Source organism: Podarcis tiliguerta (genome assembly GCF_965153285.1).
Source record: "Podarcis tiliguerta genome assembly, chromosome: 7".
NCBI lineage: Eukaryota > Metazoa > Chordata > Lepidosauria > Squamata > Lacertidae > Podarcis > Podarcis tiliguerta.
This window is the reverse complement of record NC_139540.1, coordinates 44,139,009-44,166,089: the sequence shown is the minus strand read 5'-3', so window position 1 is coordinate 44,166,089 and position 27,081 is coordinate 44,139,009. Positions and strand designations below refer to the sequence as shown.

At 43.0% G+C, this 27,081-nt stretch overlaps 2 protein-coding genes across 3 annotated transcripts in view; one reads left to right on the top strand and one right to left on the bottom strand.

Moving 5' to 3' along the window:
• Nucleotides 1–27,081, top strand: part of RIOK3 (RIO kinase 3) — a 910,199-nt gene that overhangs the window by 82,453 nt on the left and 800,665 nt on the right. The window lies entirely within an intron of this gene.
• Nucleotides 976–25,981, bottom strand: ANKRD29 (ankyrin repeat domain 29). Of its 2 annotated transcripts, none has more exons than XM_083451666.1 (10): nucleotides 25,512–25,981; nucleotides 21,729–21,839; nucleotides 21,130–21,228; nucleotides 18,335–18,433; nucleotides 13,381–13,479; nucleotides 12,267–12,365; nucleotides 9,111–9,353; nucleotides 6,805–6,900; nucleotides 6,366–6,464; nucleotides 976–5,100 (listed from the first exon to the last, which is right to left on the bottom strand). In XM_083451666.1, exons 1-10 carry the CDS (start codon nucleotides 25,545–25,547, stop codon nucleotides 5,017–5,019), a joined length of 1,065 nt encoding a protein of 354 aa, XP_083307792.1. In that variant the 5' UTR covers nucleotides 25,548–25,981; the 3' UTR covers nucleotides 976–5,016. The 2 variants fall into 2 exon arrangements, with proteins under 2 accessions (XP_083307792.1, XP_083307793.1); XM_083451667.1 differs by having other exon boundaries at nucleotides 9,111–9,209; nucleotides 25,512–25,976.

The following is a 27,081-nucleotide window of genomic DNA, read 5'->3' as shown; positions in this document are numbered from 1 at the left end:
ACCAGAAGTGGGTTGGATGAATACCAACCCGAGTTTCAAGTTTAGAATGAAATTTCAAAATAGAGTAGCTGTTAACAGAAGTAGGTGTTAGTAAATCAGGGAACTGTCCTATTCAAATAAAGTTTCTATTAGATTCATATTCAGTCTGCATACTAAACGCCTCTCAGCGTCTGAATATAAAAAAGCAAAGACAAGCTAAGCATTATTTTAATTTTAATGATTACATGGGAAAGTAATCTGAGGAAAGAAACTGAACTGTACATAATTTAGCAAAGGCACCGCACTATGCAAAGGCATGAGAAAAATAATACTGAAATGGGAAAATATCCTGGAGCAAGTTCCTATCTCTGTACACTATCATGTATCGCTAAGAGAAACAGCTACATTTGCATCATCTTTGGTTAGACTGTCATGAGCGGAGTCCAACTGCTGTTCAAACACTGCAACATTTTGACAGTACAGTGGTACCTCAGGTTAAGAACTTAATTCGTCCTGGAGGTCTGTTCTTAACCTGAAACTGTTCTTGTTAGGTGAATCCTGCCCTATGTATTTACTCTGAAATTGCGACTCTTGGTTAACTCACTTTTTACAGGGAAGCTGCATGATATCGTCATCAAATAATTTTGCTGCTCTTTCCTCCCTGATGCATGCTTCTTCTATCTTGTCACAAGCCTTAGAAAAAATCCAACAGCATTATTTTTTTATTGGTATTTTCCTTCCTCTACTAACATGGCTATGTCATGCCCACTAGCGTGCATGGAGCATAGCTGGATGTATGTACGCAAATACAATCCTCTGTCTCCAGAGCTATAGAAGTCAGTTGCAATTCTGCACATAGCTTACAGTGAAAAGAGACATGTCTGGGTAGAGAGAGCAAGAAGTGGCCAGTCTGGAATCAATTTACACTTTAAGTCACTGGAAGGAAATGTGATTTTGATATTTAACGTAGTAAGCACACCTTAATCCAAGTTCATGTAATGTTGAACTACACAAAATTTATTGTAGAACTATAAAATTACACCTGGATATATCTTCCTTTAATTCAAGCATTATAGGCCAGCTGTTTTAAATGAATCATTTGTATATTGCAAACAATAATGCTAAAGGTTGTCACAAAAGGAATGAAGCTCCAGATTTTGTAATATAATTTAAGGCTTCACAGGTATACCATAAGACTGACTACAACACCATCTTAACTAGCTACACTTATATCAAAACATGACACTATAACCAGGGTTGTTCTTTTTAACCAAGCAACATTCTATATCAGACATAAATATGTTTTAGCTGTTTTGTATTTTATGGTGGTGTAAGCCACTTTGAGACATTTTCTGTGTAAAGCAATGGATAAATGCAACAAATAACAATATACCAGAAATAATGTCATAGAAATACTTTGGTACTCAGCATAAGTTGCCTTCTCAAACCATTATATAACAGTAGACAAATCTTCCTTCCATACCAGTGTTAAGCATTGGCATACCTGCTGGCTGGGGAAATAAAATCTGAAATTTTCAGCAATCCTGGCACCCTCACTACCCCACCAAACTCCCAAAGGTAAATAGGACGGCAAGAGGCTTTAATTCAGCAGCTTTTAAAGGAGAATTAACCCAGACACAAACATAAACAAAACAAAACAAAACAAAACCCCAAAACATTAAACTATGTATCACAGTATTAATGGTAACACACACAAGCAGCTTGCTTTTATCTTGTGCTAAGCATAGTGCTCCAAAACTTATTAAAAACCACCATCAACAGCATATTATTAGAAAAGTGCATTCTCTGTGTTTGCAATTCATTAGAGCCTTGCTTCACCACTTCTTTCCCTTCCTCCTATAGATCAAACTCTTTGTTTTGCAATAGCTATGATCCTTGAAGTCTACAGCATACGTCAAAATGACTCAATACTGTTGAGCAACAGCACAGTGGGTTTTTTAAACATTATTATTTACCAAGGTAACAGTGAAATATTTCAGCTGAATTTTGAGCCTGCAGCCTTTGCAAATGGTATTTTGATTTCCCTTGGCCCTGAAAATATGTCCACTCTGACACAAGCAACTGAGTAGCATGACTTCTAACAAATTAGAGAAGCACAAAAGACCCTCAGTGGTTGGCACCTAGTTATAACTAGCAAGAACTGGCATATTAACATAGCAGTTCACAGGGAAAGAAAATAAACAGAGTCTCTTTATATTGACAGCTGGGATAACGTTTCAGTCATATTGCACCTGGAGTTATCAATGCACCTGGAGTTATCAATCCTGTCTATGCTAGAAAAATAGGCTGTTGCAAATTATCAGACATAAGTTTTTTTTTAGCACCACTTATTGATGTAAAGGCTCCTATGCCATTGGTTTGTATCTGTTCAGCAGGATATCTGTGCTGCTCTGGTTTCTGAAGGAAGTACAATTCACAGGAGCTGATAAATACTAAAGATGGTTTATTTACGCTGTGCATGTTTCTAGCACCTGTATGGTAGATTCTCGTGCCTAAAATATGTTACAGGCTTGGTGACTCTCTCTAGTATTTCTTTCAACTGACCCAGATAGAGAAATGTATCAGTCCAAGACAAAGCTACTGATGGTTAATAGCTTTAACAGCTAAACTTTATAATAGTGTATACTTTTATGTAGGCTAGGTACACAATACCAGTTTAAAATGCAGCAAGATTGTTTTCCCTGTTGCGTTTCAAGTTGCTTTTGTTTGGTGTTGTACACACCAGTCAAGTTTGATGTGTTCCTAAGTCACCCGCTGTCTATCCACACAAATGGGCAGAGAGGACACAGCGAAGCAATCTCTTTGGAACTCCTATTCATTAAGCAATCATCTGCACACATGCAATGGCTTTCTCAACTGCATACACCTCAGCTGAACTGTGAACTGACTGTACCTTAAGTTTTCAGCTTGGATGGAAGCTGGTTCAAGGAAAACACATTAAACAGCAGGATTTCTCAATAAACTGTGGGATAGATATGAATTGTGGCTAATGTTGTGTGTACATGGCTTTAAAAAACCAGCAATGGGGATGCAGAGTAAACAGCAATGTATACACAGTCCTGACTCACTTAGAGGTTTGTTTGTTTTTTGTAGAAGTGCTCTGTAAATTTTGTTAACTAACTAACTAGAATGTCACTATTCAGAGATAGCATGCCCCCGAATACCAATAGGGGACAACAGTTGCCATCAAGTGTGTTTCTAGGAACAATTTGGCTGGCCAGTGTTGGAAAAAGGACACTGTGTGGGCTAGATGGACCCTTGGTTTGATCCAACAAATATAATCTTAACTGTATTCTTTTACAGAGTAATAGGCTTTCACTACTCACTTTGTTCTTGGGATGTTCCAAAGGACTAACAGGCACACATAGGATTGGCTTCAATGTACTGCTAGTTTCACTCAAACAATGGGGCTTTGCCCTCTCTCCTTCCTTGCATGCCCCCCCAAGCCTGCTCTGGGGAACCCAAGCCTCCAGAATAGGTTTGGGGGCGAGGAGGAGAGTTTTGCTTGTTCACAACAACTTAGTTGAATCCCAGCCACAGACCCTTATTCCATATTATAGTAGCGTACTTCCCTCCCCCTAACAGTCAGTAAATCACAGAAATCCTGAATGCCTGCAGCAATTTTAAATAATTAGTATGTGAAATAAAATTTATCGTTTTGCCTGCTTTAAGTATCTCATCCCAGAATGAAGGCAAATCTCTTCAAAAATTGATTTCAATTGCATAGAACATGTGTTTGCTAGCCTTTCCTGCATGGTTGGGCTTCCTAACGTATTATTGTGCTTGCTCAGCGTAGTTCCAAAAACCTTCTGGGATTCAGTAGTAGACAAACCAGTTGAGTAAGGGCTTAACCATGCATTATGCTTTTCTTAGATTTAGGGAAACTTAATATGCATTGTAAACCATACTTGGATAAATAATTTGAAGGGCAATATACAAACAGATGCAAAGCTCCATGAGATAATGCATTAGATAGATAGATGATAGACAGACAGACTCTCTATATAGAAAGGTAGGTCTTGAATAAATAAATGGAAAGCATCATTAAGTAGGCAATAAGAAATCTGTCTAGACATCACCACTAGGTACTTATGTGTGTAGTAAGAATATAATTTAGGAAGTGGGCCTTGGTATTAAAGAACGCTAACGGCTATATCATCCCAACATGACCAGGGCTGGCAGCCTGCAGCCCTACAGCTGCATGTGACTCTGAGCCTAATCACAGCAGCGCTCTTCTGGGTGTTCAATTCAGCAAGAGGAAGCTGTCTGTCTCCTGACAGCCTACTGGGTGGACAGGAAGAGAGACCCAAGGGGGTGGCACCCACTTTGGGCTTTGCTCCCTCCCTGCCAACATCTTCCTTACCTCCCCCCCCCACAAGCACCCCCCAATAACCCTGCCCCCCTGCACTGTGACAACTACAATCTAACAGGTGGTGTGTGCCTTAGCAGGGGAGTGCTGCTGCAAGTAACCAAACATGCCACATTTTTATCAAAAACCTTTATGACACCAGTGAGCAAATGGCCTAATTGGTACCATGACACCAATGGGCTATAAAAGGAGGCATGAAGCACTATGAGAAACCAAACTGCTGGTGCCCCCGTCTGTGCCATCTGCAGACCCTGAGAAGGGCTCAGACCAAACTGGACTTGCCAGAGCACAACTAAAAAGACCTGTGCAACTTTTGATAAGGATCAGGAGGTTTACTTCAAAGAACAGATAATGCTACAGCAAAGGAATATTTCTCTGGAACAGAAAAAGACTTTATTCAGGAAAGCCACTTAGCGACCCAGTCTTCCCTGCATCTGAAGCCAGAGACAAAAATCTGGTGAGTGCAGTGGTGTTAGGACCTTAGCAGTGCCACTCCATGGAGAACCCTGACCTTGTTCACAGAGGAAGAGTCAGGGCATGTCGCTTGAGTCTCAGCAAAACGTTTCCAGTTCTGCAGGATAACTAGCTTTGCTTGAGGGCGAATATGGGCAGGGCTCATTGGCTCTCTCTTGAGACGCAAAGCTGCATTAGCTCTTTCGGTGCTTTTCTCTGGTCTGCAGAAGCCGTAGGATGCGCTCGTTTTTCGTTAGATCTGAAGGCAATTCATTTTTCTGGAAACAAGACACAAGTTGGTTAGAAACCAGAGAAAGGACTTTCACCATCTGGTTCTCATGCAGCAGACTTCAAGGAACATCACCCAAAGGAGCATTGGCATTCAACATTCTGCACTGAGCTACATTCAACTGTGGACTCATGCACTTCTCGTCAGAAAATATACCAATGCTGTATTACTGAGCCTTTCAGCAGGCTTGTTTAACAGGGACTTTAATTCAAAGTTGGCTTGTGAGGAATTACTTAGATTAGGGTGGCTAACGTGGTCCTCTGGTTGTTGCTCGACTACATCCCTGACCACTGACCATGGTGGCTGAGGCTAGGGCCAATGCCATTTGAAGGACTCTGCACTTCCCATCCCCAGGGCAGATCCAAAGGGGTCTTCAGCAAGCTACCCCATCAGATTCTAGTGACTTCCCTGGGCTGCTGCAGGGCAGCGATTCTGCTTTAAGGAGCACATCAAGACACTGCAAGGAGTGCAAGTTATTGCCTTTTGTTTTCTGGCTTTTAAATTGAAAGAAAATGAGTCAAAAAGGTTCTACGATATGGTGAACCTGTGGCCATCCACACCTTGTTGGATTCCAACTCCCATCAATCCCAGCCAGCTTGAGCAATGGTCAGAGCTGGTGTTCATCAACATCTGGAGGGCCATATGTTCCCCCTTCTTGCTCTATATGCTATGCTGCAGGGATGAATGACTATTAAACATAGATTTATTTCCAATAAAATCATGATTACTGTCTTTGGCTCTCATGAGAGCAGGATCAGCTGACACTCAAATTTACATTCAGGCTTCAGTAGCATTTAAACTAGATCTGTAATGAATTGACTTTGGGCCTCCCTTGAGGAGGAAAAATACTATATTGGTTTACACAGATTTGTATTCTAGTATACTGTGGAGGCTCCAGTAAGTTTAGAAGAGGTGGTTGTGCAATTCTGTAATGACAGAAATGTCCAGAAAACCTTATGCCCAAACAGATTTGTTAGTTTTTAAAGGTGCCAGTTGAAACTTGGATGATTTTGCTGCAACAGGTAACAGAAATACCTTGCAGGATGAAAGTGGTTGACGCAAACAATTTTTCCCAAGAGTTGTGCTGCCCTCTAATGGAAATACACGACATGGAGAATTTATTCTCTGTTTTTGTTCCTAATGTAAAACTTCAGGCAAAAATTACTAAGAATTTCTACGAAGAGATTCATTCAAAGACGGAGACTTTCCTAAGAGTTTCAAAGGTCTGACAATCTTAAAACAAAAGTACATTACCTTGTTCCTAAGGAGTGGATCTGCTCCGGCTTCTATGAGTAGTGCTACTGCTTTAGCGCTGCCCCCAAGAACAGCTGCATGGAGAGCTGATGTTCCGTTCTAGAATATACAAAAACATAAAATATATCTATATGCAGATGATATTGATAACAACAACAACAACAACTTTTAAATCTCTGGTCTCTCAACAGTGATGCAGGAAGGGTTCTGGCGGAGACGGTAGCAGCCTTTTCCAACTATTTCCAACAGATGGGTGGGCATAAGAAGACTTTAACCCACCTGAGTTTGAGACATGGCATATGTCAGGCTTCCTCAAACTCAGCCCTCCAGATATTTTTGGCCTACAACTCCCACGATCCCTACTGAAATTAGTGAGAGCTCCCACAGCATCCAAGAGAGCTATGGTTCTGAGCGTCCTAAATATTTTCTCAGTACTTGCCTTCAATAAACCAAGTGTAGGAGAGAATTTAAGCAATTCCTCTATAACATCACTATATCCTTTGTTTGCAGCTTTAAGTAAAGCAGTTGTGCCATCCTACAACAGAAAGGAGGAGAGAGAAGAAACATGAATTGAATATGACCATTTGTCCTGTTTTAGACTTGTTCTTGTATAGAATTCATAAGGGTCCTCCCATTCATTATAATCCATTTAGAGCATGTTATTTCTCCCATAAGCAGGCTTTGAGTGTCCTTACTGTACATGATGCCCTTACTGCATGTAGCAGCAGTGCTTTTATGACAACCATACCCTAGCTTTGCAGACTTCAATGTTTAAAAACATTGCCACTGAAACATTCCTAAGACTGTGATCCTATGGTCACTTAATCTAGGAATAGGTCCTATTGAACTGAGCTAGCATCGCCATTCAGCAAACTGAAGCAATTGGCTCAGGTGGTGAGGCTGGTTAACTTGTGCTTGCCTTCACTGGTATAGCATGACATGCTTGCTGCCATCAGAAGCCCTCCCCCTCCTTGCACCCTGCTTCTCTCAAGAAAGGTTCAGGGGCAAAGCATTCCTTGGAGTAAAGCATTCTAGGAGCGATGGCTGAGACTCTCTGTGCTCCTGCTACAGTTTAAAGGTAAAGATACCCCTGCCCGTACGGGCCAGACTTGACAGACTCTAGGGTTGTGCACCCATCTCACTCAAGAGGCTGGGGGCCAATGCTGTCTGGAGACACTTCCAGGTCACGTGGCCAGCGTGACATCGCTGCTCTGGCGAGCCAGTTTACTACCTAAAATTATTAGGAAAAGGTTTAGAATTACTGTACAATTTCCCGCTAAAATTTAGGGCTTCGGCAGCAGCAAACCATAGCAGTGCCACGGGCAGTCTCACCTCCAGCATGCCCAGAATGCTTCACTCGAGGTAGGACCTTGGAGCAGGGAGGTGGAGGGCCTTGCCACTGCTTAAGCAGTAGAAGCAAAATAAATATTAAGTAAGGTTGAAGAGGAGAAAGGGAGAATTGCTACTACCCCTTCCTTCTTTTTATGGCATCAGCTCTGCTTGCTATTGGGCAGCCACCCTGTTGACACCAGCATTGTTACAAGGCAGTACTGAGTCTGGGGTGAATATGGTGTTTCCCCTGGTGCATCTATACAGCCTCAATTTTGCCATTGCTGTTTTACCCTGTACAGGTAAGCTGTAGCAATGCTGGTGTCAGGAGGGCAGTCTGCAGCTCTCCCCCCACCACAATGGCTGCTATGACCAACGGAACAGCACACACATTGCATTTATAGATGTACAACTAAGTGGTTTTAAGGGCATACCTAAAAATGTGAAATTCACAAATGTATGCATCACACAGGTACATAAACAAGGAAGTCATTTCCCACCCTTTTCCTGTGATTGTCATATGTTTTAACTGTTTTTAATTCTAAAATTGTAATCCGCCGGGGACCTGCTGGTGCATAATAAAAGTAGTAATAATGGCGAAGAGTTGGTGGTTTACTAAACAAGAATAATCCTAATCTATTATATTCTACTCATTTGAGTGAACTGTATGTCCAGTGGGCTTTACTTTATTTTGAACAGCAGACCCTTATGAAATCCATCAGTTACCACAGAAAGCTAGTGCTTAAGAAAAAGAACTCTACTGGGCATGCAACATTTGATAAGAGGTTCTTTAGATACAGATTATCCTTGATCTTAAACTGAGCCTCCAAAATGCGTCAGCCCTCAAACTTGCCTTCGATGCCAAGGCCATGCTGTGTAATCTATTGAGAAATAACAAATAACCAAGTGGATCTGAGCACTACGTCTTTGTCGCTACTGACCTACCAAATTTTTCTTAGTAATGTGGCAGACAGTGACAGGGACCACTCAGAGACAGAGGTTAACTGTTTAATTTACACTTTTATTACCAAGAGGAAAGGGATTGGCTTTTTTTCTTAAGTATGTTTCTGTGTTCTGGTTTTGTAAAACATGTCCAACTTGGAAACAGAAGAAGCTGTTCCTTCTGTTGTAAGATGCCCCTTGCAATGAGATATAATTGAGAGGGATGCTAGCCAACCTATTCTGCAGTGTTGACTGCCACAGCACACCAATGAGATGTTCTGGAACATGTAGCCCTCCATAGGTTGATAAACACCAGCTCCCATAATTTCTGATGACCTGCCATGCTGGTTGAAGCTAATGGGAGGTGGACTCTAACAACATACAGGCTCCCTACTCCTGTCCACCATATCACAGAGCACTGTTGACTCCTTTTCTTCTAATATAAAGCCCACAAAACAAAAGGCAGCTACTCACACTCCTTGTAGCATCTCGTTCTGCTCCTCGGAGCAGCATCACTCGCACTACCTCACTATGACCCATCTGAGAGGCTATCCACAATGGAGCTGTCCCATCCTTTAAGACGAAATAACATGCAAAACAGGACCCATCAGTTTGATACAGGCAGCACGCTGAACAGCTCTGGCAGCTCACCACAAGATTCTGGCTGCAACTCAAGGACAAAATGAACTTGAGTCCTTGATGAAACCCCGTTTTCCCCTGGAGAAGGGACATCGTGTTCAGCTCAGCATTCAGGGAATGCAAACAGGCAAACAGAATCTATATATTTCAGCATGTCCTTGTGGCTGAATAAAAGTCTGAACAGTGCAAATGAAATGTTCAATAACTTAATAAGATGAAAACAGTACTCTGCATAACAAACAGTATTTTCTCTGTTTTAAACGCCTTAATTATTATCAGATGCTATACCAAAGTTTAAGAAGCAGGAAGTACTGGTTCCTTATAAAGCTTAACGCAGACAAGAGTCTATTTTGTTTGCTATCAGGTCATGAAGTGTAGTTCTGTATTCCTTTGAAGGACTCTTTTTAAACAAAAATAATACAGTGCTGAAGTGGAAAAACAAGGCTGAGGGAGAGGAGCTTCTTGAGTTTTACTTCCTGTGTCCAATTCAGTTTACAAACACCTTGCATCTTCTTTTTTAAAAAACCCAAACAGTTTTCCAACTATAGAATATATAATTCTGCTGAGATAAAAAATGAGAGTCTTTATACCTATAGCTTATACAGGATGCAAATTCAAAACTTTGTATTTCAGAAATACACTCTTTGTTTTCTACTAGTGACCATGCTGTGCAGCAGCTAAATTTTGTGGTTAGCTTGTGTATGTTTTCAGCCATTGGTTGGTAAAAATATTGGTTTGTGGATGGTGTCATCAAGGTTTCTTAAATATCAAACGGTAGAATTGGGGAAGATTTGAAATGCTTATTTCTTGATATGTTCAGTGATGAGGAGTGCAGAGAGAAGAAATGCCATGGTGCACCTATAGCAGCAAAAGAAAACACCTTCATCTGCCCCACCTGCAATAAAACATGTCTCTGCAGCCACAGCAGGCACTGTAGCTCTCCAGCGGTTTGACTTTACCCGCATAGGCACACTCTTCCACTGTTTTCTGAGACAGACTGATGCCAGCAAATATTAATACAAAGAAAAAATGCAAAGGCTTTCATGGACCTTGGTGGGAACCAAACAAGGCACTTAGGATGCAATCCTGCACACAATTATCCAGGACTAAGTACCACTGAATAGATATATATATAGGACTGCAACATTTATTATCTTATCTCATTTCCTGTAAACACTCAGTCTGGAAGTTAACAGCTAGCAAAATTGAGGCAGGTAATTAAGTTCAGTGTCACAAGGTGTCAGTGTTTCCTAGAACTAGTAACCTTAGAAGACTCAAGTGCAGTTAACCTGTTAGGTCAGGCCATAACCTTCTGAGTCAACAGTAGATCTGCCAACTGAGGAGGTGACAGGGGTACTTGTGGACTAGATTGCTTTGGGCCCTGTTTATCAAGGTAGCAACTGAAACCCTGTGGACAGGCTGGTGCAAAATGAAAAGAGCATAATGATAGCGGCAGAAATTCCAAAAACACATGAGGAGCAAGGCAATAAATAGTGCATACAATTCTGGTTCCCTTGCCTCAAAAAGGATACTGTGGAACTGGAAAAAGTTCAGATATAGTCAATCAGAGTGAGGCTGAATGTTAAAGAGATTCAATAATGACAAAATAAAGAAATTTCTTCACACAGTGCAAATTTAAACTATGGAATTCATTCCCTCAAGATTTAAAGGGCTCTCAAGAAGAGCAGACAAATGAATGGAGAACAAGGCTATCAGTGGTTACCAGCCACAATGGCTATGTTCTAACGCCGCTTGAGGAGGCAGTATGGTTCAGTGGTTGGAACCTGCAGGAGAACAGAGTGCTGTTGCGCTTAGGTCCAGCTTGTGAATTTTCCATGGGGAATTGGTTGGCCTGTGAGAAAAGGATGCTGGATGAGATGGGCCTTTGGCCTGATCCAGGAGGGTTCTTCTTATGTTATAGCAATAAGGAAACACAGGATGCTAACATGATTTTTACACATCCTATAGTTATTTGTGGCTTTGTGTGCCTGGAAATACCAAATGAGAAGCCACGTCACTTGAGTTCATGCTTGTTATCAGCAGCCTGTGAATGTAAATGCTTAAGGAACCTACTTACCCAGAACCTGCAATTTCCCACATTTACACCTTCAGCTACTCTTGGTAGAAAATAACCTCTGGTGCAATACAGTTCAGTCAGGAGGTGGCTCTGGACTTAAGCCGGATTTCTGTGGCACTGGGCATTTCCTGTTAGTAGGGAGCCTCTTTGAACCCAAGGGCTACAGTCCCTCATGGGGAACCTTCCTTGGTCCCCATGCGTGTGGTGGGCAGAGCCAAAGCCAAAAATGGGTGGGGAAATGTTATATCCCAGAGCCCTGAAAGTGAAGAGGCTTTTTCACATGTACACACCCAGAGGCTTCCATGCTCAAGCAACAGGCATATTATCCACAGTTGACAGACACCTTCCAGCCGGGCAAAGGCACTCATGATGGGCACAAAAAAGGGTCAGTGAAAAGGTGCAGCCAGAGCAGGGAGCATGGCTTAGGGCCAGACAAAGCCCAGGAGCGCCACATATGGCCCACATGCCTGAGGTTTTCCACCCCTTGTAGCTATTCTGGTCTTGTTGGGGAGAGAGAACAAATTTCTTGCCTAACTTTCTGACTTTTGTGTCCTCTAAGGATTCCATGGCACACATACCTCCTTCAACTGTTCCATGGGACAGATTCAAGGAAATACCTATAATCTAAGTAAGAATGCATAACCAGAAAGGCCAAGTATTAGAGGAAGTTAAACTACAACCTCGGCAGTCTGTATAGAAAACCCAACAGCAGCACATGTATCCAAATTTGATCAAATATTAACTTCCATATCAAAGGCACACCAATAACTGGAATGTAGTCAGCACCAAGGCACAGCTGGTTAGTCTTAGCACATGAACAGATGAAGAGGAAAATCTAGGCACTATCAATCTTAAAAATAAATAAGGGAGGATAACTAAAACATTGTCTGTGTCTTAACAATGCTGAACATTACCTGCCTTGGCTGGTTGACCTTTGCTCCAGAAGACAGCAATAGCCGAATTAAATCCAGGTAACCACCTTGGGCAGCCAGGAAAAGGGAAGTAGCTCCGTCCTTAATTTTTTAAATAAAATATTTAATTAGCTTTTAAGCTGGCAAAAAAAGAGTTATTAACAGAACCATTGTACTCTTCCTTTCCTCCATTAGCCCACAAGCATAGCAAGACTGCTTATATACTGAAGTATCTTTTTCATAACTACCGATACATTTCTGCAGCATTGATGATTGCAAAAAGCAAGCTTGCTCTTTAATTAGTCTGCTTCCAGTCTTTCATGTAATCAATTTAAAGATTAAACAATAACCCCTGGTGCTTTCTGAGTAATGGTTCCAGCAAATGTGCATTTGAAGTCTGCCTCTTGTGGAAGTCCTTTGCGAGTGCTACTGAGCAACAGAAGCAGATCAGATTTTTGGTTTTAAGAACAACTTCCTTTCAATCATTGCTTTTAAGTGCATTACGTATTTCATATCCTATCCAAAAGTGCTATTTGAAGCAGCACACATGCTTCTCCTATGACCAGGTGGGCAGCAGCAACAGCAGGTGGGAGAGGAGAATCTCCACCACCCTCTCCTCTGCTGCCACCCGTCGACTCGCAGGAGAAGCACGTGAGATGCTTCAAACAGCGCTTAAAGGCAGTCCCCACATTCCAGTCCCAGCATGGAGGGCTGCCTTTAAGTGCTTCTCAAAAGAGCTGTTTGAAGTAGCTGCCCCTCTCCTGGGCTTGGGTGAACAAGAGAACTCTCTGCAGGGAAACTTCATAAAAGGCAGTTTCCATTATTCCCAATCTCCATGTGCAATATTAAACATGTACAGCTTATAATTTTGCCTTCTCATTCTGTGTAATGTGTAGAATGGCTCAAAGCGTAAGGAGGAGCTGGCATACTGGGCAAGCTTTGAATTTTCCACCAACTCCTTTCCAGCACGTAAAGTAGCACAGAAACACCAGTTCCAGAGCATTCTGCTTTCTCATTAACAGAAAAAATGAATCCCGGAAAGGTTTCCTTAAACCTTGAACATTCCAGGGGAAAGGGAGGGTCAGAATGGCTGAAGGCCAACTTCAAGTAAACTCACATAAAGCTGATCGTGAACGTTGGCACCGTGCTTCAGCAATGTTTCCACCACTCTCATGTGCCCGTACTGACACGCAGCTAACAGAGCAGTGCCTCCATCCTGCAAAGGGGTGGGGGAGTAAAAAGAAAGCACAAAATAGGCACAAGTGAAGGGGAAAAGACAAAGGCTATAGAATACCACCTATGTCTTGCATTTCAATACGATACAATAGCAGCAATGCAGAAATCAAACGGAAGTTCTGCAGATAATGCCAGGGGAAACTGCTGGCAGTGGCAGAATTTAAACCAGAGCTTTCCCAACTTTTCATGTTGGTGACACACTTTTTAGATATGCATAATTTCACGACACCGTTAATTCATTTTTGCATCATTTCGCGACGCAGTAATTCAGTTTTACTATCAAGTCAGAGTTTAACTAACCCCTTTCCATCCCCTGGAGGAGCGTGGGGAGCGTTCTCATGACACACCTACATACTGTAGCCGACACACTAACATGTCACGACATTTAAGCCCTGGCCTTGGAACAAGAACTTTGGGAGGAATAAGTGTATCTTGTTGAGGGCTTAAGTAAATATTAAAAGAATCATAGAACTGTAGAGTTGGAAGCAACCCTGTTTAGTTCACAATGAATGAACAACACATAATTCCCATATACAGTACCTAAAACGTGAAATTCTGAACATGGCTTTTTCTGATAACTTGTCCACACTATATTACTTCAAACAGCTGTCACTTGTAGTTTCCAGCAACATTCCCCATCCAAGGATTTGAGATCCAGGGTTTCTTCAAACAGGAAAGCACTTTTCTTCTTTCTCCCAGCATGAACTTGGCTTTCTTCTTCTTCTTGGATTTTAATGGTCTTGCTGCAAAGCCACAAGCCCTATTATACTGGCTATGACATTATGACTTCTTAATTACAGTCATTCATGAAGTTTAGTATCTACATCCTCCCTGTGGAAAGCCCTCCCTTCAGATGTCAAGGAAATAAACAACTATCAGACTTTTAGAAGACATCTGAAGGCAGCTCTGTTTAGAGAAGTTTTTAAGGATTGATGCTTTTATTATGGTTTTAGTTATGTTGTAAGCCACCCAGTTGCTGAGGAAACCCAGCCAGAAGGGCAGGGTATAAATAACAAGCATACCCCTAAACATTTTGTGAATCTAAGTTTGGCCTCATTGAGGGGCAGTATTTCAATACTGGATGAGTAGGAAAATGAGAGTACCCCAAACACTTTTTTTTAGAAAAAAAGCACTGATTACAACAGACATCCATAAAATCACTAGCACTGGATCCCAACAATTTTTTTGTTCCAAAAGTCAGCCCCCACCCCCGCCAACATGTTAGCTCAGTTGGTTAAAGTGTGGTGCTGATAACGCCAAGATCACAGATTTGATGCCTGTACTGGCCTATTCCTGCATAGCAGTCAGTTGGACTAGATGATCCTCAGGGTCCCTTTCCAACTCTATAATTCTATGAGATGTCATGTAAAACAAAACTGTGTCAGTCTCTTAAAGTAAGGCCTGCCCTTTCACACATCATGCAGTTGGGAACTGGGAGGCACAATTAAAAGAGAAAGCAGGTCAGACGAAGTGAGCCGTCCTGCTCCCTGGTTGTGTATTTCCAGGCAGTCTCCTTCCTTTTTTACTTTTTCTCTTAGCAGGGCTTTTGAAGCCTGGCTGAGGGAAAAGTGACATTACTGACAGGGCAGATGTAAGAGAGGTAAGCAGTGGGAGGGAAAGTTATTTATCTAACACATTTTTATCCAGCTCCCCAGCTGCAAAGCCTCAAAGCATGGTTTGCAGATGAATCTTACAAAGATGACACAAAAGGAAAAAAGCATGGGGGGGGGGAGGTAAAAACACTCTTAAAGTTGGCTGAGATGGAAACAGTTCAGCTGGTCTGTCAGCAATGGAAAGAGCTGTTTTGACCCACAGGTGAAGAAGGCTGGTAGTTGTAGCATCACGGAGAGCTGCCAGTGAGCAACTTGCTCCCACAGAGGTTCTGAGGTCTGTAACAAATCCACTTTAAAAAAAGAAACAGACCATTTTCTGCACAGGAAGCTGGTACTGAAAAGTGTGAAATGAATAAACGATAAACTGGAAAACGTATAAAACACCCTGCAGGCAAATCAGGATGAATGCTCATTCCTACACTTAAGACATTTCTCTACTCTGGAACAATTTTGGCTACATCTGTAGGGAATTAGAAACTGAGGCTGCACCGCTGTCTCTGGCAAATACTCTGGAAATTCCGAGAAATGAAAACCATCCTGGCACAATTGCACATCAGCAAATCAAAGCAGAGACTTTTGCATAATGCTGGCGTTACACATGCGAGGTCTTTTCAAACCAGAAAAGCCAAGGCAGAAATCATATTGCTGATGCTGTGCATTTCATGACAATAATGACAATGGGTTTCAGCTATTGTAAAATGCTTTTTTTAAAAAACAAACAAACCAACATGCAGTGCAATGTGCTACAAAGAGCTGTGCATGCTCTCTAATTTTTCTGGTTCCCTGCTGCAGTCCTCCCCCCACCCCCACATGTGCATCCCAATAACACTACTTTGGAATATTGCCACTGGCGTGTTACTGTGCAATCTGGAAGGAAAGCAAAAGCCAATCTCTCCTGACTACCTACCCAGCCACATGAATGCAGAAGGCTACATCCTTATGTACACCACTTACCTTATGTACACCACTTAAGACCTTGGATAATTAAGCGGTATATAAATAGCAAAAATACCGTGCGTGCCTTAATGTGAGAGAGTGCTCCCTTTCACTCTCTCCCTCTCACTCACTGGCACTGGCTGACTTATTATAGATTTTCATATTACATTAAGTTCTGAAAAGAAATACGCACAATTCTCATCTCTCTTGCTTTTGATCTTCCAGGGCAAACGTTTGCAAGGAGGAACTCGTGCATGTCCTCTGTGCAGAGTTCGATAAATTTCCTGCTTTTACATTAGATCTGGACTCTAAACCGTGGCTAACCTTAACTAGTTTGCTGAAACAAGCCAGCTTCATAATTATGATCATCCACAATTTGAGAGGTTCAGATGGCACAACAAGCTGTGGTTAATAAAGGGGGGGGGGGTGAAGAAAAGCTTCCAAACTCCTCCTTGCACTTCAGCAGAGCCAAAGGCTTAGCTAGGCTCATTCTCATCATGCTAAATTATTGTGTGATGTTCGAGCTGGGCCAATGCCTCAGCTTTGGTTGCCTACATGTATGAAATAAATAAAAAACAAGATTTTGGTGAGGGTGAGAGAAAGAACTCCTGAAGTAAATAAATGCAACAAAACAAGTTCAACACAGTTTTGTGCACTAGGGTGGAATACTGTCATTCGGTAGTATGCAGCTAAGTTTTACTCCAAGGAGAACCACTGAAATTAACAGACATGACTAAGTTACCGTATTTTTCGCCCCATAGGACGCACCGGCCCATAGGACGCACCATGTTTTTTGGGGGGGAAATAAAGAAAAAAATTTTTATTTCCCCCTCAGGCGCTTGTGGGGCCAGGAGCGGGGAGAAGCGCTTTTCTCCCCGCTGCCAGCCTTCACGTCAGGTCCGGGGACAGGGGGAAGACGCGCCGCGCCTCCCCCCTGTCCCCGGAGCTTGCGGGGCAGGCAGCGGGGAGAAGCGCTCTTCTCCCCGCCGCCAGCCTTCACGTCAGGTCCGGGGACAGGGGGAAGACGCGCCGCGGCTCCTCGCTGTCCCCGGAGCTTGAGGGGCTGGCGGCGGGGAGAAGCACGCATCTCCCCGCCGTCAGCCTCTAAACCACATAGGGAGACAGCGGGATGGCGGCGTTCCGCCTCCCTGCTGTCCCCCGACCTTGTGGGGCTGGTGCTGCGGCTCTCCTGAAGCCTGGAGAGCGAGAGGGGTTGGTGCGCACCGACCCCTCTCGCTCTCCAGGCTTCAGCGAAAGCCTGCATTCGCCCCATAAGACGCACACACATTTTCCCTTCATTTTTGGAGGGGAAAAAGTGCGTCCTATAGGGCGAAAAATACGGTAGGTCCATTAATTTTAATGAGTCTACTCTAAGTAAAACGTAATTGGATACAACCCTTGTTTCCAGACTAAAGCACCACAGACTCTTAAGTCCCATAAAACTAAGGACAGGAACTGGTGCTTCAGTTCTGTGGATCTGTCCTTCCTTAGCACTCTAAGATCTCTTCCAAATCTATGCACTTCCGTGCTTTGTTTGCTTCCGTTCAGTTAATTCAGTGAGAAATTGTTTTAACAGGTGGCCAAGAGCAAAAGTTGATGGGAAAATTGCCCTACATTCAACTCTTCCCTAATATGAAGAATATAGCGCAAGAGTAGAAAAGGTGAAGGTGAGACGAGTGCATTTTGCATGAGCCATAGGTGATTTTATGCTAGCACAAAGAAACAGATTTTGCCTAAAGCAGTTGTGCAGGTGGCATTGACTACAGGAAGGAGTCAGTTCTTTCACAATTCAGGCCACGGTCATCTGACAGCCTAAAGCACATGAGTTATTTAGTCTTATCTTGGCAGGTATACAGTAGCTACTCCTGTCATGTTAAACATGAAATGACAGCATCTTTTCAAGAAAATCCAGCTGCTTGAGTGCCTGCAGCTGTAAATTCCATACAACTTGACTTCCAACTAGAGTGGCCTCTTTCTGTCTTTCTTTTTTTTCCATTTTAGATATTGCTTCTTGACTTCACACCACTGGGTAGCATAAAAGAGACAACCAATCTGGTCAGCTTTGGTTCTGCCCTTTTGCAACGGAAAGACTAAAAATTATTAGGAAATGGAGCAGCACTTATACAATGAAAACGGAGCAGTAAAAGCCTGAGCCGAACGTATGTCCTGCCAGAGAACTGTGTGGCAAGAAGCAAAATTATATCATGGGCCTCTCGCTTGCTCTCCATGCCAAATCCCTGCCTGCCAAAATTCATCATCGTGTTAAAGCCAAGCACAATCTCTTACTTTGGTTTTAAATTCTGTGGAGGCTCCATACTCAAAGAGAAACTTCACGATATCATTGTGACCTTGCTGTGCAGCAAAAAACAGGGCAGTGGCACCAGACTGAAAAAGAGAAACATAAAGCCCATGGATTAGGTATGTAAGTACATTTCATTTAATCTACATAACAATGTCTTTTAAAACCTTATTTTAAAGTTGGTAATGCTTGAAATGTGCAAATCCAAATTCTCATATCTAGCAGCTGCTGCTCTTCAGTTAAAATATTCCCACATGATTCTGTTCTGGAAGATTCCAGGACAGCCTTCACTAACCGTTGTGCCCTCCAGTTGTATTGGACTACAACTCCCATCACTCCCAGCCAACACTTTTTAAAAAAATAAACTTTCAAAATGAGTAACAAAGCCGAAATTCAATTACTACTTTTCATAGCTTAGGGATAGAACAACTGAGAAAACAACCTGTTAAATTTCTGTAACACAGCTGTGAGGGGAAAGGAAGGCAGCGGCCTAGTATACACATAATGTTAAACCATGGTTTAGTTAGTGCTATGTGCACATGACTTGGGTTGCACACTCCCCCCCCCCTTTTCTCCTCCTGCATCTCAGTGGGGAGAGCTTCTGAAGCCAATTTCATAACCCATGATTTGATGTTGTATTATAACCATTCTAGAATTTGTTTTAAACCACAATCCCAAGTTATCTAGAAGAGTTTGGATTTGATATCACTACCCTAAGGAGTCTCAAAGTGGCCAACAATCTTCTTTCCCTTCCTCCCCCACAACAAACACTCTGTGAGGTGAGTGGGGCTGAGAGACTTCAGAGGAGTGTGACTGGCCCAAAGGTACCCAGCAGCTGCATGTGGAGGAGCGGGGAAGCGAACCTGGTTAACCAGATTACGAGTCCACCGCTCTTAACCACTACACCACACTGGCTCTAGGAACAAATACATTAAACCATTTACCAAGTGGTTAGCTACAAAAGCATGCATGCAACCATATGGCAAACCCGTCATCTGTACATCAAACGGGATACATTAAAATAAGTTTAGCGAGATCTGTTGCTATGCCTTCCCCTTGTTGAAGGAACACTTCAAACAAGATCCTCAGAGTTAGGTCAAGTGGACAGATAGCTTTATTTTCCTAGGTCTCTTTATCAGATGCTTAAGTACACTGAGATAATGGAGCTGCTCACATACATTAAGGGCTTTGTTGGATGAAAGCCTCATACCAGCAACTTCTAAAGCAATTCTAACCATCTTTAAATTCATCTAGGAAAACTCCTATTATCCACCAGTAGATCTGGTAATGTTGCAATTTGCAGATGTCATCAAAGGGACCACTATCCTAATTTTAGGTAACCAAGACAGGTATACACACATATTTTGTAAATAGATGAGAATTGTGTCATTCTTTAGACATATACATGTTTTCTGTTATCAGGAAAAAATTACTCCAGGCTCCTGGTGCATTATCAAGATGCTAAGTTTTTGAATAATTCTAATGCAGGCCTAGACAGTGGTCCTAGACAGACCACTTATTTGCTACTGGAGGGAATTCTGATATCACCAAATCAAGCTTGCCATTCCTTCTTCTCATAAGGTATCTGTGAATTTAATATCTGCATGACAGATAAAAACTTAATGTGTGAAGACTTTGCCAGTGCTGAGAAGGAAATCTCCACCTGTTGCATTTCTGCCTGTCATACAGATATGCAAAACAGAGGAGCCCTACCATGGAAAAGGTGGCAACTTTTACTGGTGATTAACTTTCTCTCTGAGTTTAAAAATCAACAGTGAGAGCTGCAATTAAAAGCTGTGCATACAAACAGGATATGTTAAAATGAGGATGTGGTTGTCACTATATCCTGTAGTCCTTTTGAGAAAGGCACTTAAAAAGGCTGTTAGGAAAGAAGCTGATTAAAATGCTATAATGATGGAGGGGAATTAGAAGCACCATCCTGGGAGAATAGCAACCTCCAATTGTCAGGCCAAGTCTGAGTTGAACTACCCTGCTTGCTGCTTAATGGCAAATGATGTCTCCTGCTTGTACAGAAGCCAGATAAGAGGCTGACAACCCTACAGCAAGAGATTGATATCCTGGTTGCAAGTAACCAAGGAAATTCAAAATATCAACTCCACTATTCTGACTCATTTCTGTGTTCTGTCATCAGTCAAAGATACTGGCCGTGTTTACACAATTTAATCCTGGCTTAATTGGCTAGGTTATGTATGACCTTCATGCACCTCCAGCTACCCCCTCTGCTCTTGCTAGCTCCCCACAAGCGAAGAAATAAACCAGGAAGCTGCAATTAATCCGAGTTTCCTGTTAAGTGCAAACTGGGGTCTTAAGGTGGATTCTAAACAAGCCAGGATTCAAAAGCCAACTTTAAATTAAATGAAAGTTGGCTTCCTAATCCTCTTCTTTAGAAGCCATCAATGTTGTTCCTGGCTTATATGAAATGGAAATCTATCGTTAATTTGAGCTTCCTGGCTTGTTTTTTGTGGGGGGTTTTGTGTTGTTGTTTTTTTGCGTAGGGACTGTATACAAGTACACAATGCTCATGCATATCCTGGCTTATTACATCAGGAACTAATCGTAATAACTAGGGCATTGTGGCATCCTATTGCTCATCTTTGGGGGCCCTTAGCTGTATCTACTAACCAGGACCCAAACTTGCTGACCGCATATATGTCACTCATTGCGGACAGCCACAAGTTCTCACAATAAAATAGGTCTTGAATCTTGCATTTTGGCCCAGTCTTTCTTGCAATCCCTTTTAAAATTAAGAATTCTACCGTACCTCTCTCTGAAGGTTGATATCAGCTCCTTGCAGCACCAATTCTCGCACGCATTCTTTGTGACCATAGTACGATGCTACCATAAGCGTTGTTGAACCAAGCTGGGAATAAAGAAATACAAACTCATTATCTTAAAAATAGGATAGAAAGCCATGCAAACCTGAAGGCTGTAGATAATTTCTCTGCACCTGCTCAATAGAGAAGGGAAGACCTTTTGGCACACGCAAAATGCTTTGTGCTCCCTGCTGAGTAACTATTGAAAGTTCCCATACTTTGAGCACAAGAGGATGCTAGGGTTTGTGGCTTCTGTGCAAAATGAATCCCAGCACTCCAGATCAGTGAGTCTCGATTTTCTGCTGAAATATGTTGGAGGGTTTGCAAACTGTTGGAAGGTGTGCAAACTGCTTTTTAAGAAAAATAAAAGCGCAAGGGGAGTCCCAGTCATGTAACTGCTATGTAACGTGTTGTTTGACTCCTGCTTTTGAGCATACTCAATATGAAGAAAATAATGCATTCATGTCAAGTTTCCCCACTCTCCCGCTAGACCAGATTATGCAAACAGATGCAAATCATCTGTTCCTGTCATGCACAAAGTCCTTACACTGTCTTTGCAGTCCACATCCACACGCCCACTGTTCAACAGCAGCTGGAGAAGTGCCAAGTTTCCTTTCCTTGCAGCCCAAAACGCAGCATTTGCAAGTGGTGTCTCCTTCTGTTAACAAAACCAAAATGCAACAAAAATCAGATTATTCTGGACAAACTGCGAAGTCTTGCTACTAGGGATCTTTTTTCTTCTTTCCTGGCAAGGGCCCTTTGCTTTTAACAGTGCCATGTTCTCTGCTTTGTTTTCTTAAGTGGTTAACAGAAGCACAGCTGTTCCGCAAAGGAAAGCTGCTCTCCACCCATTTGACTCTCGAATAACACCTTCGTACCCTGTGGGTATTGGGCCTACACACTAATGCAAGCATAGAGTTATTATTTTATGCTCTAGAACATAGCTTTCCAAACTGTGTGTCGTGACACGTTAGTGTATCGGCTGCAGTGTGTAGGTGTGTTGCGTGAACGCTCCCCAGGCTCCTCCTGGGGCTAGAAAGGGGTTAGTATAACCTCTAGTTTGATAGCAAAACTGAATTGCTGTGTCACGAAATTATGCATGTCTAAAAAGCGTGTCACCAACATGAAAAGTTTGGAAAGCTCTGCTCTAGAAAGACCACACATAGCACACCAACTTGGCTCACCTGTAACACCCTTGGTCACAAAAGGGTGGATAAGATATGCATCAGAACAGAAAGGGATCAGCCCATTGTGAAACAAGCACACAAAAATAGTTTTTAGGGCAAAGCCCTATATTCAATATACAGCAGCTAAAAGTAAAGGTACCCCTGACTGTTAGGTCCAGTTGCGAATGACTCTGGGGTTGCGGCGCTCATCTCGCTTTATTGGCCGAGGGAGCTGGCGTACAGCTTCTGGGTCATATGCCCAGCATGACTAAGCCTCTTCTGGCGAACCAGAGCCGCGCACGGAAACGCCGTTTACCTTCCTGCCAGAACGGTACCTATTTATCTACTTGCACTTTGAAGTGCTTTCAAACTGCTAGGTGGGCAGGAGCTGTGACCGAGCAACGGGAGCTCACCCCGTCGCGGGGATTCGAACCGCCGACCTTCTGATCAGCAAGCCCTAGGCTCTGTGGTTTAGACCACAGCACCACCTGTGTCCTTCATACAGCAGCTAAGGTGGCATAAAATCTTGCAGAACCAACACCCTGGTATGCTAGAGGAACACAAGCTACATTGTCATGCTGGTGGAATGGCTAAAATGAGGCAAAGTCATAGTTAGCCATGTGGCAACATAGAGAAGGAACAATGCAATTCCACCGCACCCTGTGTGCCTCAAGACCATGGCCATGAATTCCAAAGGGCTAGGTTTTAAATATTCAGATATTCAGTGCAGTGACTCATTTAAAATGTTTTAATCAATTAAAAAGTTGTTGCTTGTGAATCACAAAACAGATTAGATGTTTTAATACATCTAATCTGTACATCTAATACATCTACAATTACAATACATGGCAGGTGTCACCTTAGAAGAGGAAACCCTCTTTTTCTTCTACACAGGAGGAAAAGCTTCTTCTAAAATGGAGCTGGATGTGACACATGTGCATCTTTTCCAAAAACAGAGACCGGGGGTGGGTGGGCTCTATTGTTTTACTCCTATACAAATTTATGTCGATTTTAATCAACCAACCAACCAAAAATAATAAAATTATCTGGGTAAAAGCTTAACAAAGGGCATAAGGAAAAGATAGATCCTCTCCAGATGACATAATTGTTGTTTTTAGGGGATTGTTGAGATGTTGCCCATTTCCTGAGGAAAATCCAACTACTCTGTCTCTGGAAAAGCTTATTTTCTCTGAATTCAAACTACTATGTCATTCCCTACAAAAAGCTTTGTATCTTTCTGTCATTGTGCTTGTTTTTTCCTCTTCTTTGGAAGCTTGTGCACTTTAGCTTTCCAGCACTCCAATAATAAGCACTCATAAAAACACACAATCATACAAATGAACAAAATGTTCTGCAATAGATTCAGGTTGAAGAGAAATATTAAAAATTTGCAAACAGCATCAAACTTGAAAGTATCTGTTTAAAGAAACAAGAATACAGTGGTACCTCAGGTTAAGTACTTAATTCGTTCTGGAGGTCCATTCTTAACCTGAAACTGTTCTTAACCTGAAGTACCACTTTAGCTAATAGGGCCTCCTGCTGCTGCCGTGCTACCAGAGCACAATTTCTGTTCTCATCCTGAAGCAAAGTTCTTAACCCAAGGTAATATTTCTGGGTTAGCGGAGTCTGTAACCTGAAGTGTATGTAACCTGAAGCGTATGTAACCCGAGGTACCACTGTACATGAACTGCATAATATAGAGACCAATGAGCACACTTTCAGGTGAACATTTCTGTTTATCAATTGTCACCTGTTTTCTGATGAGTTATAATCCTCCTCTCTTTTATGTACTTGGGTGAATTATGTGGATTTAGGCTTCTTACTGCAATCCTTGAAGTCCGGCCTATCTTAATTTATCACCACCCTAGTATGATAACACGCTCCCTCTGACTAAACAGCATAACCAAGTAAGAACAAGTGACAAGCATCACCTTCATTTTTCAGAACTATTACTCAGAATTTCCAGCTAAAAGGATCAAGTAACAAGGAACGGGACAGATCCCTGCCTGAGACACGGGAGAGCCACTGCCAGCCAGTGAAGAAACTATTGGTGGAAATGTACCAGGGATCTCACTCAGATAGGGAATCCTATAGCCAGTGCACATGTCGACAGCATGGGGCAAGGCTATGCAGTGCAACACTTTCAATTTGTTTTTTCAATATATGACTGGGGGCAGGAAGTTTGACAGCACCCCTCTTGCATAACACAGCCTCAAATTTCATACAATATAATAGTGAGCAAAAGTGGGGGTGGGCAGACATAAAGGTACAAGAGAGAGGGCCTTATTGGTTGTGGCATGTAAAATGTGCAATGCTCTGTGGAGGGAGGCCAGCTTGGCTCCTTGTTCCTTGCATTCTGGCCAATGGAAGAAGCCAACTTGTTTCAGCAGGTGCTTGGCTGCACACAAACTGAAATTATTATAATCCAGAGTTCATTAATTGCTGTGTTAAAACTATTATTTTTTCAGTCTGTGTTAGTTTTGCTGTGAGCTGCCTTGAGACTTCCTGAATTACTTCTGAGGTAAAAAAAAATCAGGAATATTAATAATAAATACACAAATAATTCAGCGCAAACTCTTTTCTCTATACAGCACCCTCGAACATGTTATGTCTGCGTTGTGCAGGAAACGTCTCCTCCTCCAACACTGCTCCACACAGGGCATGTTTCTGATGCTAGGTCTCATCTGCCACACTGCACGTGCAATAGTTAGGAGAAAAGAGGAGTGCTTCTGTGCATGGACAGAGAGCTTTCCCCTCAACATGGCCAGCTTTCGCACATCTGGGATTAGTGGGTGAAAGGCTTCATCCTGAAGTGGATGGCACCACTTCTTGGCACCGCTCAGTTTAAAACACACACACAGAGACCGCAGCTCAGTCTCAAACCGAGCCTGAAAATGAATGCCTCGCCCACACTCCACATGCTTAACCTTTCAACACTCTCCCACCCCGATCGCCGTTTAATAAAAAGCAAACATTGCTTTAGCCAGCCACCTGGTTCCCGCCAGCTGCATTGGCGCTTAGGAGAAAAGAGAGGAGCCCAGCTTGCCCCGCAAAGCCAGAGGCAGGCCTGCCATGGCATCTGCAGTGATAACGGGTCACAGCCGCAGGAGCGCTTGCAAGATGATGAAGAAGCCGAAGAGCAGCGCGGCTGGGGAAAAGCTTACCTTGAAGGACATGGTGAGATCCCCCAAGCGGTTCATGCCTGCCAAACCCAGCGAAGCCGCATCGCTTCCCCAGCAGCACTTCCTTCCCAGGCCTTCTCCGGCGTCGGCACGACAGCGATCATTGGCTCGCCTTGCGGAGCCGCTGGAGCAGAGCTGGCTGCAGGGCTGCAGGCGGCGGCAGCAGCAGCAGCAGCACCGCGCCCGAGCCGGCGTCTGAGTAAGAGCCGCGGCAGTCTGCCAGCCAGCCAGGCAGCAGCAGCAGCAGGAGCACGAGGCCTGCTCTCCTTCGCAGCTTGCACGCTTTGCCCTCTCATCATTGCCTCCTCGGAGAATTCCCTCGCCCGCTTAGGTTACACCGCAAGCGGCTGACCTAGCAACTATGGTGAATAGATATGCAACCCGGCGTTGAGAAGCGCGCGCTCGTGCTGGGCGTCGCACGTTGCAACAGCACTTGCAATCGAGAGATTTGGCTCTACGCCTAAATGAGGGTAGACAGAAGGAAGGCAAAAAAAAAAAAAAAAGTGCAAGGAGGTCTACTGGCCGTGGTGTGTGCACGTGCAAATTTCACTTGTGTGAGCTGATCAATACCTTTATTAGGATTTCTTGAAAAGGCTGAAAAAAGGTTACTTCTTCGAGAGCTTTGAGTCCTGAAGCACGGGGGAAATTCTGCCTGAAAGTGTGGCCACACACACACACTTTCACACTCTCTCTCTCCAGGCAGACAAGCTGTATTAAGGATTCCAGGAATACTGGGGAAGGTAGTTTGTTAAGAGTGCTGGGAATTGTATACAAACTACTGTTCCCAGGATACTTGGCCTGTCCCCCCCCCCAATCAGGATTTTCCGAAACTTGCCTAGAAATAACCTTCAATGGGCGTGGCTTGAAGGGCCTCAGCTTCTTTACCACCAAACTTGGGTCTCCAGCTGCTTTTGGACTACAACTCCCATCACCCCTAGCTAGCAAAGATGATGGGAACTGTAGTCCCCAAAACAGCTGGAGACCCAAGTTTGGTGGTAAAAAAGCTGAGGCCCTTCAAGCCACGCGCACTGAAGGTCTGTTCTAGGCAGAGCCAAGACGTAAAACTTCATTATTTTTACAGTCAGAGCCACCATCTAACAATAACTCCAATCCATGCCCATGGAATGCAACATAAATGGTACTAAGAAACAGACCAACTTTGCATTTGGTCGTCCTATCCAATGCAGTTTGCAACTGACTCCTCTAACTGTAACAGCATGCAAACCATGCTTTGAAAAGCTTCGCTTGCTTATTTCTGGAAAAGAGGCCCATCTTATTTTCTAAGCACCTGGGCCAGGGCCGGATTTAGATGAAGAGGGGCTCCAGGCTACTCCACTTGTGAGGCCCGTCCCCATCCCCCACCCTCACAACTAGAAGAAAATGGAAGAGTGTTATAAACAAAATTGAGTGAACCCAAGGATGATGACAGGTATTTAAAATTCTACAATTCACAATTTCTCCTCTAAAGGACATGAGATAATATTGTTAAATACCATGGTGATTTTTAAAAATGCATAAAATTAACACTGAAAATTTTTGCAATAATTGAACT

What these genes read in the sequence shown, in the direction of transcription:
- ANKRD29 (XM_083451666.1), bottom strand. Translation starts at nt 25,547, where the DNA reads ATGAACCGCTTGGGGGATCTCACCATGTCCTTCAAG. An exon ending in ATATCAACCTTCAGAGAGAG is followed by an intron (nt 18,434 to 21,129) that starts GTACGGTAGAAT and finishes TCTCTTTTTCAG; the next exon opens with TCTGGTGCCACTGCCCTGTT. An exon ending in ATCCACTCCTTAGGAACAAG is followed by an intron (nt 5,101 to 6,365) that starts GTAATGTACTTT and finishes TCTTGTTTCCAG; the next exon opens with AAAAATGAATTGCCTTCAGA.